General features: G+C 41.5%; 2 protein-coding genes across 4 annotated transcripts; both read right to left on the bottom strand.

Moving 5' to 3' along the window:
* Window positions 1-184: 184 nt before the first annotated feature.
* Window positions 185-4,099, bottom strand: zgc:122979 (uncharacterized protein LOC641576 homolog). The gene is made up of 4 exons (XM_031317802.2): window positions 3,833-4,099; window positions 2,932-3,190; window positions 2,037-2,587; window positions 185-1,067 (listed from the first exon to the last, which is right to left on the bottom strand). Exons 1-4 carry the CDS (start codon window positions 3,935-3,937, stop codon window positions 834-836), a joined length of 1,149 nt encoding a protein of 382 aa, XP_031173662.1. The 5' UTR covers window positions 3,938-4,099; the 3' UTR covers window positions 185-833.
* A 4,628-nt stretch (window positions 4,100-8,727) lies between these two features.
* Window positions 8,728-15,198, bottom strand: LOC116062976 (urea transporter 1-like). Of its 3 annotated transcripts, XM_035991502.1 has the most exons (11): window positions 15,101-15,198; window positions 12,160-12,305; window positions 11,798-11,914; window positions 11,171-11,360; window positions 10,858-10,986; window positions 10,336-10,465; window positions 10,179-10,247; window positions 9,899-10,046; window positions 9,567-9,701; window positions 9,434-9,483; window positions 8,728-9,323 (listed from the first exon to the last, which is right to left on the bottom strand). In XM_035991502.1, exons 3-11 carry the CDS (start codon window positions 11,907-11,909, stop codon window positions 9,057-9,059), a joined length of 1,230 nt encoding a protein of 409 aa, XP_035847395.1. In that variant the 5' UTR covers window positions 11,910-11,914; window positions 12,160-12,305; window positions 15,101-15,198; the 3' UTR covers window positions 8,728-9,056. The 3 variants fall into 3 exon arrangements, with proteins under 3 accessions (XP_035847395.1, XP_035847396.1, XP_031173654.1); XM_035991503.1 differs by lacking the exon at window positions 12,160-12,305 and having other exon boundaries at window positions 11,798-11,910; window positions 15,101-15,196; XM_031317794.2 differs by lacking the exon at window positions 12,160-12,305 and having other exon boundaries at window positions 15,101-15,196.
* Between the last annotated feature and the right edge of the window lie 480 nt (window positions 15,199-15,678).

Below are 15,678 nucleotides of genomic sequence, written 5' to 3' on the forward strand. Positions count from 1 at the left end.
AGGAGGCCTCACTCCTGCATCAATGCATCTAAAGCTCTGCAGTAATGTTCATTCATGCTCTGAATTGAGTTTTTTTTTAAATGGACTTTATTTTATAATATAGTTTTGTTGAGGACGTTTGTAGTCCACTTATATGCATACACTGTACATGTTTATCACAAAGAACAGCAGACAACAGAAGTTAAATTGTAGGTTTTTACTTTATTGTCCATTCTTCCAAACATCTCAGGTAATAATACATCATTACAGAATATATACAAACATTTCAAATAATTCAATAGAACATTTGACCGATGAATCTCTCTTAGAGACAATATTTTTGCATTTCGTACACAAAGTAAATCCTTGTACACAAGTACATTTTGCTATTGTAATAAATCAATGCAAAAGATCAGTCATATGAGCACCATATAACTATGATAAAGTTGTTTTTTTTTCTTCATGTGTTTCTACCATTCAGGTTTAAGGAAGTCTATACAGACTTGAATAGCTCACTGATATCCTGCTATAGGTTTGCAGGTATAACAGTAGCCTACAGATAACCTTTTCATTCAAGAGAAAGGTTATTGAGTCAATGGACGCCCTCAGATACCAAAGACCCCATTCATCAGTTCTAAACTCACTGCTCAGTTGTACGTCATGCCTGCAGAAAGTCACCTCCACACCGAACTACAACTCACTTAAGCATTGCTTGCCATTTCCACACACAAGAGGCTGTGATTGGTTGTGATATTAGCACCTTGGGCAAGGCTGGGTTTGTGAATTGATAACAACATACACACACGGTGAAGCTGTGTCAATCAGGTCCTTAAATAAAAAAAAAAATAAGCAGGCTAGCACTGGGCCAGGCTGTGCTTGATGATCTCGCGGGACTGTGGTGGGATCCTGTCGGGGAAGAGCACCTGGAACTCCACCACCAAGTCGCCTCGCTGGGACGGGCTCTTGGGCATGGGCAGACCTTCGCCCCTTAGCCGGCGGACAGCACCTGGTTTGATAACATCGCTGCATGGTAGAGGCATCATCCGGTTGTCAAGTGTTGGGACGTTAACTGTGCAGCCACAGAGAGCCTGGAGGAAAAAGAAGGAAGAAACTAGTTAGTTCTGTAGACCTGTTAAATTTAGAACAAGTTTCGTAATGCTTCCTGAGTGGCCTCGTTATGACTGGAATGAAGCACACTGGGACAAAAAAATCAATTAAATGCCTGGTCTTTAAAAGTGTCAAGTTGCATAACGGATAAATATGGATTGTCTGTCTTTCTAAGAGCCTAACGATTTTCTGTGTTATGTAACAAACCGGTTTTACAGATGTTATAATTGCTGCCCTATTTACAGGCTGTGTGTGGGAGTTAAGTGCTTTAGTGACTGAAGGGGGCCATAGGAAGATGGAGGGAGCTCTTTGAAATGCCACTCTCTGTGACTGCTACCCTGCTAATCTGTGCGTGGGTTGGTAGAGGTGAGAGCCAGAGACGGAGCGAGCCAAAAAAGCTGCCTCTCTGCCTGCCTTGTAGGGGCAGAGGAGTCTGCAGCACACATAGTAGCTGAGAGTGAAGTGTGATTCGTGGGGGCAGTCAGTACTGAGGCTAAATTTAGACTCTGCTGCTCTCTCTCACTCTGCAGGGGCTGGAGAGGTAACGAAGGCGTTGGCAGGCTGCTGCTGTTCTGTAGGCGGGGGTCTGTCAGCCCATTGTAAGCTGGGGGCTCAGATGCCCATAACAGAACACTGTGTTCCGTCCTCAGACTATAATCAAAGATATTACCCGCCCTGAATTTGGCAGAGATCGTTCTGGCTTCTTATTAATGCCTTTCAGGAATCGATTTTCTCTGGTATTTCAGAGAATGCACCATTCTACAGTTACGTAAAAGATAAGAAGTGGTGGATGGATGTAAGCCTTTCTCTGAGTAGGTGTAAGCTGTTGACAATTACATAGTATATCTACCTATAGACCCATCATATGTTTCATAATAAATCAGGAGTGATGGCCTCTGTAGGAGTCAAACTCTAGACCTTTATGCCTGACATAATTGCACTAAACTCACCTCCTTGAGTGTGATCTGGGCAGTGAAGACGATGTTGGAGCCGTCTCTCTTGTACTGCGTGTGCTCCTTGTCCCTGAGAATGAAGGTGATGTCTGCAGGGGTGTTGTTGGGCGTCTCATCGCCCTCTCTGGGGAAGGTGATCTTGGTCCCTGCCTTCCAGCCTTTCTTCACCACCACATTTAACATCTTTTCCTCGGATCGCAGGCTGCGGCCATCGGGGTTGAGGCGGCTGCGGGTGATCTTCACATGCTTGGTGCAGCCTTGCATCACCTCCTCTAGGGTGACCAGCAGGTCATGCACCACCTCATCGCCCTGCAGCCGCCGTTGGCCTCTTCGCAGGCCGCCCTCGCAGCCTGAGAACCCGCCCACGTGGCTGAAGGGGAACCGTCGGAAGGGGTTGAAGAGCTCATCTTCGGCGTCAACGTCATTGCCAAAGATGTCAAAGTGGTCGGTGCCATGGAAGAAGGAGGAGAAGGTGGCGTGGGGGTCGGTGTGGAAATTATTGCGAAAAACGTTGCCTTGGCCCGCCATTGACATTCTATTTTTAAGACCTAAAAAACACAGAGAAAACAGAAAGAGTTCATTTAAATTCATTAACATCTGCAGTTTTACTTCATTCTTATTCTAATGTTGGTGCTTCTGTCATGCAAATTCTGCCTCTTTTCAGGAAAACTCCTACATTGCTGAATAATTTATCAGCCCCACAGCTGTATAAGCTGCACATGTTTAGCTGTTTTAATTGGGGTGGAACTGTTTCAGTCATGATCCTCCCACTGCACATCAGTATTAAGCCTTAATGATGACATGAATAGTTAATGCACCAGTCTTTGCTACAGTAATTAGCCGGATGCCAGCTACTATCCGAGCTATTTAACTCTCTTTATCTCACTCTCACCTTCTTCTCCAAACTGGTCATAGATGCTTCTCCTTTTGGGGTCAGTCAGGATCTCGTAGGCCTCTGCAATCTCTTTGAACTTGTCCTCTGCATCCGCATCGCTGTTCTTGTCTGGGTGATACTTGAGAGCCATCTTCCTGTAGGCCTTCTTGATCTCGTCTTCATTGGATTCAGGTGAGACACCCAGGACTTTGTAGAAGTCCTTGCCTGTGGGTTTGATGGCCAGGCAGGGCACATCCTGCTCAGACTTGGTGCTTTCCTGTGGAAACAAGAACCAGAATCAGATATTAGACCATTTACTTGTCATATTGCCACTCATAAAAACCTGGTCAAAGAATGTACTTTTTCTTGCATATTTATTTCAAATCTCAAGCTGCAAAAGGTCTTATGATAAATAACTAATGAACACTGAACAATGTAAATTTAAATATTCAAATACGAAAAAGGATGCTTTGTGTATTGCACATCCTCAACACCGACTGCTGCACTGTATATATTAATATGCAGAAAATTAGCCCCAGGCTTAGACACTCTCTGGGAAAACACCCTTATCTCCGTGCTGCTGTGCCACTGCATAGTATCCATGCATTTAATAGGTTGGTAGGGGGATAGAGTGGAAAGATTTCCCCCAACGACCGAGATTCGGTGCAGCGATTGGCTGAACGCGAATCGGCAACTCTTGCATTTTGAATGTACCCATAGCAACAGTCAATGATACAGAGAGATGCCGCTACACTAAAGGTTGCTATTTCAAAGGGAATTTACTAATATAATAGGCTATACCTTATATGACACGTAAATATTCTAACAGTGTATTTCACTTACTATAATTTGAGTATTTAATAATTAGTGATTAAGCAAAAAACAAAAAGGTGAAAAAACAATCAAAAAATGTACTTACCGCTGATGATGAGCCTGAGCTGTCCCCTCTGTGCATAACTCGCACTTTGCACTTGACATTGACATTTTTGTGCTTAACACCGAACTGAGTCCAGATGAGAACCATGGTGTCTGGTAGGAAGTTAGTTTCTTTGAGCTACGAGTCGCTGTCCTGGTGCTGAAATCGCTCCTGTTTGTTGGGCAATGCTTCGTCCTGTCTGAGGTCTCCTCGGCTCTCTGTTAAATAGCACCGCGGCAGCTCCTTTACTACACACTCACTCACCCACGCATCGTGACCGAGCTTTCCCCGGATCCGCCCGTTTCCTGACGCACGGTAGGGGATACCGGTGTCCTCAGATTGCTCGCTGGAAAGCCATTGGTGCTCCGGCGATGATCACGCGGATGTTGCAGCCTCCTTCTCCATCTCGAGACTTGTTTCCGGAGTTCTTGAAGGCAGAGCCGAGCAGACAGTCACGACACGGTACAAAGAGTGCTTTTTTTTTTCAAAGACAGAACAAAAAAAACAGACATGCAGTGAAAATATCCTGCTGGCTGCCCAGACTCACTCCAGACAGTCACCTGCTCAGTGATGGAGCCCCTGTCCTCAAATGACTTTTTTTTTTAATCTCCATTGTGTACATCAGAACACAGGCACACGCGTTGTACATATAAGCTATAGCTTTGCTGTGAATGAGAAAATGCAAGGAATTATTTTTAGTGGGATATTTTATAATAGCTTTTTTAAGTAGCCTAAAATTCTGCAGAGCCAATTTAAGCTCTTAGTAAAAATTAGTCAGATCAATTACAGATTGATGCAATTCAATGAAATTGCACCAGCAGTGGTGTAAGAGAAGTATTCAGATCTTTTACTTAAGCAAAAGCAAATACATTCAAAATAATCCATTACAAGTAAATGTCCTGCATTCAAAAAGCACATAATCAACACTGTTATTAGTATCATCAACACAAAGTATCAAAAGTAAAAGTACTAATTCTGCAGAAATATGGCCCATGTAACGACATTATTTGATTGTAGGGATGGATCAAATGTGTAAGTAGTATTTTAATGTAGCTGGTTGAGGTGGAGCTAGTTTTAACTACTTTAGATAGATAGATAGACAGATAGATAGATAGAAGTTCTGCTGCACACATTTATATTAATTGTTTGGACTTTTTTACCTTGGATGATGATGAATTAATTTAAGGAGCCCCAACTACTTCTGTAAGGGGTCTTAAGACAAAAAAAGATTGGATTGCATTGTATTTACACTATCTTAAATCTTAAAAATCAGGGGTGAGGGAGGAACAAGTTGCACTTTATAATTTAGCATAATTCAAAGCAAATTACAACTTTAAAAGTTTTTATTGACTGACTCTAAAATGTGTCCAGATGTATGTCCCGTAGCTGAAATTCATTGAACCTGAACTGTTCTGTTAATGGAGTTTTACTGATAAGGTCAGTAAGCTTTACAGAGGCTGTATTTATTTAATGGTTCTTGTATCCATTAGATTGTGCAGGTGTGCGTGTAAACCCACCCCCGTAGTTCTGCATAGCAATTATGTATAGTGCTAAATGCTAACCAATGCTAATGAGCCATTTAATAGCCACCAGCTGTGGAAGGAAAGGGCAGCGTTAAGTTATGTAATTGAAATGTGTTATAAACCTTGTGTTCTTTGGTAACTCAGAAACAATAATGAACATTTTTTAGAGAGTGATGAGTCCATAATAATAAGGGATTGTACAGCAATTATTGGGAGAAGGGTTGAACCATATAGTTGAACTTTCCCCCTAATAACTTAGCCCTGTTTTCAAGTTGAATATGTTAATAAAACGATAATCTTTACAAAGCCCAAATCGCATGTTAGGGGTGGAACTAGCAATTACCAAAATAACAGATGTGCTTCCTGTTGGCAGAGCATTCAAGCTGCTCTCTATTGTTAAACTAACAGCTACCAAATGAACAGTTACTACTTACGACATTTTTTCATAAAGCTCACAAGAAATAAGATTAAATGAAATATACATTTGGTTCAAGAAAAAATACTAAAGACCCTTCCCGGCTCTTCCAAACAATCAGAAAACCCTCCCTTCAGCAAAAGAAAAATACATAACCCTTCCCCTTTTATACTCTTTTGATGAAATGCAGCAAGTCATCTGCTTGAATGCCGCTTTCTCTGTCATTTAAAAGGAGTCAGTTTTCCATTTAGAAATCATACTACAAGATAACGACACAGAGTCGACTCAGGCAGAGTGCAGCCATGGATATGGAAATCAGTGTCACAGGGAGCGTACATACATGGCAATGCTTCCTGCTGTGATGCTTCATACATCCAATGGGGGATGGAGTTTCATTGGGATTCTCCTTTCGTCGTACAGGAAACGGCAGACATATTTGGGTTGAACATGTTGAGCCAGGAGCGTCATGCACCAGATAGCAGCTCTTACATACTATTCACAGATTGATCGAGAACGAGTGAATCACAACAGCCTCTTTCAAAGCGTTCATTTCTCTCCTGCCCACGGGAACAGTCTGACTGTGTTTTTCACACATTCACGCTGTCTCTCTCGAAACAAAATTGCCTGTCAGTCTCAAAATAATGCTAATTAAAGTGCCAAGCTGTACTGACACTGTTATTGTGAGGTGGTGAGAAGGTGGACAGCTGACATGCAGCCTAGTGTTCTTGTGGTGTTGTTTGGTCTTCTCACATACTCAGATGGATTGAACAGCCACTATCTCTGCTTTTGTTTGTGTCCCTGGTTTTTAACGACAGGGTAAAATATGTGTATTGTTTTTTTGTAATCAAATATGTATTGTTTTATAACTTAAAATAAAATGGAACATACGTCAGTACAATATCCCCTTTTGTCTGCTTATCCCAAAACATACTATGCCCATATACAGCTTTCACCAACCTTGTGTTAGAGTTGTGAAAACATAAATCAGTACATGCCGACTCACCTATATGGCATAGATGCATGCCAACTCTTAAATAAAAGAAATATAAATAATAATAAGTAAATAAATAATAAAAAAGCAGAATTACTTCCAGAATGACCCAGAGTACCAAAACTGTAGCCATGATTTTAAAAGTCCAACTTCCCCCAATCAGACCCCCTACCCATTATTTACATATATGTATTTTTAGCCTTCTGAGTGGCACGACTTTAGGTATGACAATGCCAGTCTGTCACTCAATCCATCACTTTATTCCAGTCTGAAATATCTCAACAACTTGCCGTGGCATTTGGTAGAGATATTTTGGCACTTGTGAAAGCAAGGGATTTAATTTTCTAACAATGGTAGATAAATAGATAGATAGATAGATAGATAGATAGATAGATAGATCCTTTGGACATCCCCATACTATTAGTATATAAATACTAGGCCTACTTCCCCTGTTCTTGTGCCACTTATGCTGTCGTTATGTTCTTTCTGTTGATAAACTACTGTTATAAAATATATTGGCCTGTTATGTGAGAATTGCTATTCTTTTTTTTCAAGATGATTTTTTTGGGGGCTTTTTTCCCCTTTATTTCAGAGTGAGAAACAGTGGATAGACAGGAAATGTGGGAGAGAGATGGGGGATGACACACAGCAAAGGGCAGCAGGTCGGACTCGAACCCGGGCCGCTGCAAAGGCCTCAGCCTACATGGGGCGCATGCTTTTACTGGGTGAGTTAGAGGTCGCCCCAAGAATTGCTATTCTTAACTGACAGGCACTAGAGTAGACAAACCAGTACAGAGAAAAAGGCACAGGCTTTTTTGCTCTGCATGTATGCAGGAGTACGTGACTGTGTGTTAAGGTTGCATTCTTCACAGCTTCAGCCTCGTTTCTCTCTCCTCTGTTGTGTTCTGTGGGAGCAGTAGGTGCTGCCTGCAGGGGACTCTGGAAGGTGAATCACATTGCTGTGTGCACACAGCACTGGCACAACAATCTCATCTCACACCATCCCACTGCCAACACTTATCCTGTCATTTTAAGGTTACTGGATGAATCAACATTGTGTAAAAGGCCACAGAAAAATCCACTGAGTTAGGTCTGTCTTACCTTCAGGTGCCGGTGGATAAGAGAAAATATAATGGCAGCACTGAGGAAAGTTTCCCTCTGTAATGACTTTTGAATATTAAGGAGAACATGGTTTGATCTGAAGAGTGGGTTTCAATGCAGAGCAGAAAAAAGAAAAAAACAATGTCATAACAAGTCATATTTTATCACCGGCCAAGAAAATGAGATGTTCTCATTTTCGTCTTCTTCCCCGACCCTCGTCTCACACCTTCTCCCCTGATGTACCGCAGCTCCCACGCATGTCTGAAAGTGTGACTGTCTCTTATGTGTAGCACCAGCTAGACAAATGCCATGTGCCTGGTGCACCAGATACACAGATGGCAATAAATACACACAAAGATTTACTCATAAATATAAATGCAGACACAGACCCAGACAGAGCTCTATAGACGTTTTATCAGATGATATGTTGGTGGCTTCTTTTCACTGAGATCAGAATCTTATTGCCTGAGGAGAAAGGTTGTCCTCAAAAGAGAGATGAAGATAGAAGGAGACAGATAATGGCATAAGAGAGCATTTGAGATCAGGGGAAGGGGAAAGTAGATAAGCAAAAAGGGTTTATAAAAACATGTCAAACTGAGAGAGAAGCACAGCAAGGAACCAAAAGAGATGTAAAGAGAAATGATAGGACACATTGGAGTACAGAAGGCAGTGATGGATTATGGCTGGCAGAGAAAATTGTGTTTTTGCTGGGGGAGCACTTTATGAAATCTCCCCTACAGCTCACTGTCTGCACTGATGAAATGCTCTGCTGCATTTTAAATCAACTGACAGCAACCACTAAAACTGTGCTATTGAGACTCGAGGAAAGACTGTTTACTGTTACTCTTTGCTTCGCAACGACTGTAAATGAGGAACACCACAAGATTACATTTAATATAATGTATATTATTGCAGACAATACACATAATTACATTCCTACATTAAAATCTGCTCAGTATTTTTCCTCAGTATTATTAGATTACAACAGTGGTTCAATCTTTCCTTGTGAAGTGCTGCCCTCTGCTGTGTAGAATAGCTATACTGCATAAGAAAATGTTTGCCATTCAGAAAATATGTCTCACTACAATGCCAGCCATTTTATATAACATATATTGTTATGTAAGAGATAAAATACCAAGAATGTATATCAACATACTATTCCGACAATTCCCACGATTTAACACTTATCTCCTCTAATCACACAGGTTCACTGCCGCCCCTATCCACTGCCAACTGGACATTTGGCCGTCCATTCTCCTTCAGCATGGCCTCTTCTTGGCTGTGCTGCTGCTGACTGTGCTGAACCTTCTCTGAGGCCTTTAATTGTCTCTGGTAGCGCCGGTTTTTCTCGGGGTAGGAGACCACAGACAGAGGCAGTCTGCAGATGGCTGGGATCTCGGAGGAAATGAGGAGGAAGATGAGAGTCGACAGGCAGAAAGGCCACGTGCAGGCTGGTAATGCGAGCTGAAAGGAAATGTCATAGGAGAAGCGAGCATGACACTTGATTTGAGAGATATTTGGGTGTTCAGATAACGTTTATAAAGTTTGACTCAGGAGGAAAGTTTCTTACTTACCACAGACATCAGTTTTGAGATGGCTGCAGTCATGTATGTGCTGAAAAGTGCTAGAAAGATACAGAATTGTAATGAAAAACATTTTCTGTGCTTTTACCTGAAAAAGGAAAGCGATCACATTTGTTGATCTTACCACATATCAGAGCCAGCAGGTGGGTTTGCCATGTTAAGACATAGAAGACCCCTCCGATTGCAATGCAGGATAGAGCACTGTTATATCCCCACAGCCCTGAGTAAATGTCCTTGTGAGGAGCTGCAAGAGCAAATCCTGCCCCACACATCAGAGACAAGTTTAAAATTGACCATGAAATCCATTGTTAAACAGCAAACAGTTGCACAAATTTTAAAACTGAGTGAACAGACAGGCTACACAGCATTATTTGTGAAAACATGCCATGGTTCATTTGCCATAATGCCATGGTGCCCTTTGGAGAGCCACTGTAGACATGCATATTTCTTTTGTACCAGACAGCGTGCCAGCAGCAGAGCCCCACATGGCATGAAAACAGATAGTTGGTGAGGAAAGCAGCAGGGCCAGAAGGATGAGACCTCCTGTCCAAGGACTGTCGCAGCCGTACACCTGGCCAACACCAACTGGCACTGACAGGAATAGCTGCAAATGGAAAGCCTCCTTTTACTTACATTTTTAACAATTCAAAAAAGATGTGCAATATAACCACTGTATTGATTTAGAGTGTGTGAAAATCTTCAAAGAGCTACTGGACCAATAACATTCCTGTTATACCTGAGAGATATTGAGGCTTTCCTTGGAGTCATTAGTAGGGTGCAGATGGTCATTTGGCTGGATATCTACCTGAAATTGCAGAAAAAAAGTCAATTTTCATTTGAGCCTAAGCACTGTGTATGTGCATCTTTGTTTGTTTAGTAGGGCTTTACTGTACCTCTGGAAAGTAGGGGTGATTGGCTCCGGTAGCTGCAACATGTAGACACACCAAAATATTAAAGGGCAGGGTGAATATCGGGAGGTCCCATTTGATGGCAACTGAGGACAAAGCACTGGAGACCACCGGGCTGTGAACAGAAGCAGGAAATGGATTACTGATTGGGCGGAAAGGCAGACTATAAAACGCTGACTTTATGATCCCGCCTAGATTGGTTATGTTTACCTTAAGCTGAATTTGAAATCACTTGTACAGCTACTTTATGGCTAATACGATCTCAGAATGACCGCTTCAACTGACAAAATTGTCTTTTTACCTGAAAAAATGTCTGGAATTTCAGGATTATCGTAGCAACAAAACAACAAACTCATGGAGCAAATGTTCGCTAGCAAGAAATCACAGGCTGCTTTTGTTTATCTCTGTCTGAAATTAAGTACCCATTGTTTCAAAAATGACTAAGAATTTGAAGTGGTAAAATGTGTGCAATTAAATGAGTCAGATTTATTGTGGGAGAAAACTTACCACAGCATTGACATGAACATATTTGGCATTAACAGCCACCAGTACCAGCTTCCTTTGGCAGAGAAAACAGCCATCAGTATGCCGACCAAGGTTCCATTGTAGCCATATAAACCCGCTGATATGGCTTCCCTGCGGCAAATGTGACAGATGCGCAAAACACACTTAAATAAGAAACACACTGTGAAAATAGCACAGTGTGAAAGCCAAATAAAGTGTAGCCCCAGGGAGTGGAAGAGACAGCGATAATGGCTAAATGGGGAAATAGTTTTTTTCAAAGATGAAAACAAATAAGGATAAGGAGATGCAATCTGACCTGTTTAGTCCCAGTAACATGGCGAACACAGTGGAGACAAAGGTTCCCAGCAGACCATTCAGAGCCCACCAAGGGTTCTGCAGGAAGAGGCCGGCCGTGATGAGGAGCCCACTGACAGGGTTGTTGACGAACATGACCTGGGCCACCCCTCGGAGGATCCAGTCAAGCAGTTGGATTACCACAAGCTGTCCTGTCATTGATGGATAGTGAACTTATTTTGTCATTGTCTACATTACAAAAAGGCTTAAATTGAACCACTATGAAATTCTATAATAAATTTGCTCAAATTTACTACATCTGCACACCTTTATTAATTCAAGATTAAAGCTTTAGTGCGTAACTTTTTCATATTAATGAACGTCCGTTACATTCAAGCCATTGCCAAATGAGCTGATCCAAAGCTAATTAAGACTATCAGCTCCACCAAACTCTCTCTGTATTTCTCAGTATGGCTATGTTTAGAAAATGGTGTCGTCGGGCAACTTTCGCGCACAGGAGGAGGGGTGGGGGTGGATGCACTGACAGTTTTGTTGTAATTACTTTGAATTCCTCATGGGGGAGACATAAACTACGCACTACAGCTTTAACTGACATGTGATTTAGAAGATTAGGCAGCTCATCACCTACTTTTCACCCACTCTCTGCAGAGATGCATGTCCCCAGTAAACAGCCCAACAGCTCTGAAGAGACAGGAGCGAGTTGGAGCTTCTTCATATGAAGGCTGGTAGTTGTTGTCCATACTTGCTGTCATTAGAGTTTATCACAGTTGTCATTTTAGCAGGGGTAGAAAAAAATGTCTGCATCTAACTTAAGCAGTGATCTAACGTTAATGCACCACCCGGCACACTGAGTGACACAAATCAAACACACCCATGTTTTTGCCTCACCAAAAGGTACACACACTGTGTTTTAGCTAACATACTAAATGCCAATAAGATGCTCATGATGGCTCCTCCATCGGCCTTCTGCGTTCACTGAGGACCGTTTACCTTCAGTAAGGTGTGTGAGGCTTTTCTGCTGTTTGTGACCATATTCTCCCTAACATTGACTGCAGAGCCTCATTCAGCTCCATTGTTTGAAAACTTTGAGGAGCACAGCGGGACAGAGAGGCCGTGTGGACTGGTTATATTTTGCTCTGAGAATGAACGAGCAGAGAAGCTGAACCGGGAGCAGATCGTGGAGGACTTTTGATTTTTGTAAGTCAACGTTGTGCTGTAGGCTATGCATGTATGCACGATGGAGGAGAGTCTGGCTTGGTAGAACATGTGTAGGTTTAAAAGTTGTTTTAGTCTTGCAGCAGACAGATAGTCTAGCTAGCTGTCTGGATTTACTCTGCAGAGATCTGAGAAAAGGTTAACCATAGTCCTTTTAAATAGACTAAATAGTCTTGCTATAACTCAAAGGATATCCGGCCTAAGTGTTCTCTTAAAGCAGCCATATTATGCTCATTTTCAGGTTCATAATTGTATTTTAAGGTTGTACCAGAATAGGTTTACATGGTTTAATTTTCAAAAAACACCATATTTTTGTTGTACTGCACCGCTCTCTCTCACTGCTGCAGATCCTCTTTTCACCTGGTCTCTGTTTTAGCTACAGAGTGAGACCTCTTTTCTTCTTCTTCTTCTGTACTATCTTTGATTGCACTGCACATGCGCAGTAGCTCAGATGTAGATCATGTCAGCTAGCTAGCTCCATAGACAGTAAAAGAAAGGCTATTTCTACAACTTGGGTCAGTTACAAGGCAGGATTAGCTGGGAGACTTCTAAATGAGGGCGCACATGGAAGTAGTTCTTTTGTAGATTATGGTGAACTTGTGTGTGTTGTAGCAGTGCTTTGCTATTGAGAACGAGGTAGCATGCTAGCGTTAGCATGCTAGCGTTAGCATTAGCGTTAGCATGCTAATGCTACGAGCTAATGGTTGCGGTTAGCCTGCTTGTTTCGGCTTGTGACGTCACAAGCCGTGCCGTTTTTGAACAGCTCACCCAGAGACTGAAGGCAGGACACATTCAGAAACTGTATCTCACTCTAAACAGCATGGATGGATTTTTTTCAAAGTTTGTATGTGTGTGGAAGCACCAGAGACACAAAAGAACACCCCAAATCCCAGAAAAAGTGATTTTTTCATAATATGGGCACTTTAATACATCCATGATGAAATCCAGCAGATTTTCCGGTGGCAACAGAGCAATCCCGGAAGTGGAACGTCAAGGTTATAGACGTATGCACTAAACGTTGTGCAAAAACGGCAGCTTTCTTTTTGCTTATATATGTGTGTTTGTGGCTTTTACCTTTTACATTTATCTAAGTTCATTTTTAATTAATAGTAATTTTACCTTTACTTAAGTCAATATTAGTACTCTTTCCATCTCTGCATTTTAGTACAGTATATTAAATAGCAAACCGTGCCAAACAGCTCTTGAGTAAACTGAAATTTAGACCCTTATATTGTCAGGTATTGTCTTCCCTGCTATTCACAAACAGACAAGTTGTTGCCTCCCTGCAGACAAACTAAGTGTGAACATGGCTTGCCACATTGTTTTCTATTTTTTTTATTAGAATTAAATTTTTTTGAAGTAGTGATCAAAGCAGATTTCCAGAAGAGCTTCCCACTGTTACCGTCAACATCCCCAGTCACAGTTCTCTGCAGGAAAGCCTGGGTGTGTTTATGTTGTTGAGTTAGCGGTAAACCTCTTGATCTCTCAGCTTTGCAAGCCTCTTTTCCTCTATGCCACAATACTTCAACAACAAAAATCAACAAATATGAAAGCTACTGAACAAGACTGCAGTAACTTTTGTGATTGAATGTGTGATCATATATAAAACAATCAATAACCTGTTATCTAACCATGTATGTGTCCTGATGTAGTTCAGACCATGATACTGTCATATTGTTAGGGCTTTGCAGATCTCTATTTCTTGATTAGGGTTAGGTTTGGTTTTGTGTTGGTTCCTTTGTTTGAGCATTTTTGATAGGGCCCTCGGGGATTGCTTTTCCTCCCTCAGTACTGTAGATTGCTGCTGTGGCTTACTAACTGTGTACCCACACTCAAAAACTCTTAAATATCAGGTTCTCGGTCGGTGCTTATTGATTAGGATAAACATAGTCTATATCCACAACATTCCACTTCTTGGGATTGCTCTGTTGCCGACTGAAATTCCGCCGGATTTCACTCTTTTCGGCCAGATGTTCGTTACCTTCCGCTGTCTTTGTGTTGGAATTTTAAACTCTGGTTGATTTATGAGGACTATGGTAACTGCTCCTCAGGTCTCGAGACAGCTAGTTAGACTATCTGTCCAATCTGAGTTTTCTGTTGCACGACTAAAACAACCTTTAAACGTACACGTTCCACCAAAACAAGTTCCTTCCCGAGGCTATTTTTCAGTGGCACCGTGGCTCTGTCCGGTGCTTAGCGCTGCCCATGATGATTGTGATTGGTTTAAAGAAATGCCAATAAACCAGAGCACGTTTCTCTCCCATCCCGGAATGCAGTGTGGACTAGCCAGACCCTCCTCCGCAGTGCTGTGGAGGAAGGTCTGTCAAAGCGAGACTAGGATAAACAGAGCTTGTTGAGTGATGGCAGCACCTTATCTAATAGTCTGATTTTATGTAAATTAAGTTTTACAAGTTCAATTCTGTGTTCAACAATGTTTCTCTAATATAAGATAAAACAGAGAGAACGTCAATCTTCATATTCAATCAATTAACCAATAAATCATCAGTCAATAGATAAATGAATACAATTCTTAAAGGGGTTCTTCCTTCATACTGAAAGCAAAGCAGAGCCCAGGAATGATCTGTAAGAATTTAAGTCAAGTCAGTAAATTTGATTATTTCTAATTAATACAATAGCACTTGATTTTCTGTCTGTTCATTTACAGATGAGTCATTTATCGTCTTATATAAGACATTAAAAAGGATTTGTTTCTTACCTCTCTGAATTGAAGTTAAATCACAGCTCTGTTATTTAACAGCTAAGTTATCAAAGGCACACACACACACACACACACACACACACATACACACACACACACACACACACACACACACACACACACTTGATAAAAAAAAAAAAGAAGCTAAATATGAAGGAATCTGCATGAGGTTACATAGCCTCTTCTTGTCTATATTAAAGCCCAAAAGAACCTCATCCTTGCCTATTCTCCAAAAGGACCCCCTGTCTGGAGTAAAGACCAGCGTCTCTCTATTCATCTCCGCAGCTAATCGGGAATAAGAATGTTCCTATTAGGAAAGTATTTCCTGCTCAAGCAAAACAGTGGCCTTTGTTTCTAGAGTACCTCTGAGGGTGGAGGAGAATGTTCCAATCTCATGAGGAAGTAGGGGATTATTATGAGAGGTCATTCTCCTGTGTCCGAGTGGTGTATTTGTGGCTTGTAGTCCAGTATGTGTGGCTATATGATGTCATATAAAACATCTAATCTTTAAAACATGTTAACATTTTTGAAGAAAAATAAAAAAGAATCCTGATATCACATTTTCAATAAACATC

Source organism: Sander lucioperca, chromosome 14 (assembly GCF_008315115.2).
Source record: "Sander lucioperca isolate FBNREF2018 chromosome 14, SLUC_FBN_1.2, whole genome shotgun sequence".
Lineage (NCBI taxonomy): Eukaryota > Metazoa > Chordata > Actinopteri > Perciformes > Percidae > Sander > Sander lucioperca.

Excerpts from the sequence above, each read along its gene's own strand:
- LOC116062976 (XM_035991502.1), bottom strand. The coding sequence starts at position 11,909 with ATGGACAACAACTACCAGCCTTCATATGAAGAAGCTCCAACTCGCTCC. Across the intron at positions 10,248-10,335 it reads ATCACCCCTACTTTCCAGAG|GTAGATATCCAGCCAAATGA; the intron begins GTACAGTAAAGC and ends CTGCAATTTCAG. Across the intron at positions 10,047-10,178 it reads AAAGCCTCAATATCTCTCAG|CTATTCCTGTCAGTGCCAGT; the intron begins GTATAACAGGAA and ends TTCCATTTGCAG.
- zgc:122979 (XM_031317802.2), bottom strand. The coding sequence starts at position 3,937 with ATGGTTCTCATCTGGACTCAGTTCGGTGTTAAGCACAAAAATGTCAAT. Across the intron at positions 2,588-2,931 it reads TGACCAGTTTGGAGAAGAAG|GTCTTAAAAATAGAATGTCA; the intron begins GTGAGAGTGAGA and ends TGTGTTTTTTAG. Across the intron at positions 1,068-2,036 it reads CCCAGATCACACTCAAGGAG|GCTCTCTGTGGCTGCACAGT; the intron begins GTGAGTTTAGTG and ends TTTTTCCTCCAG.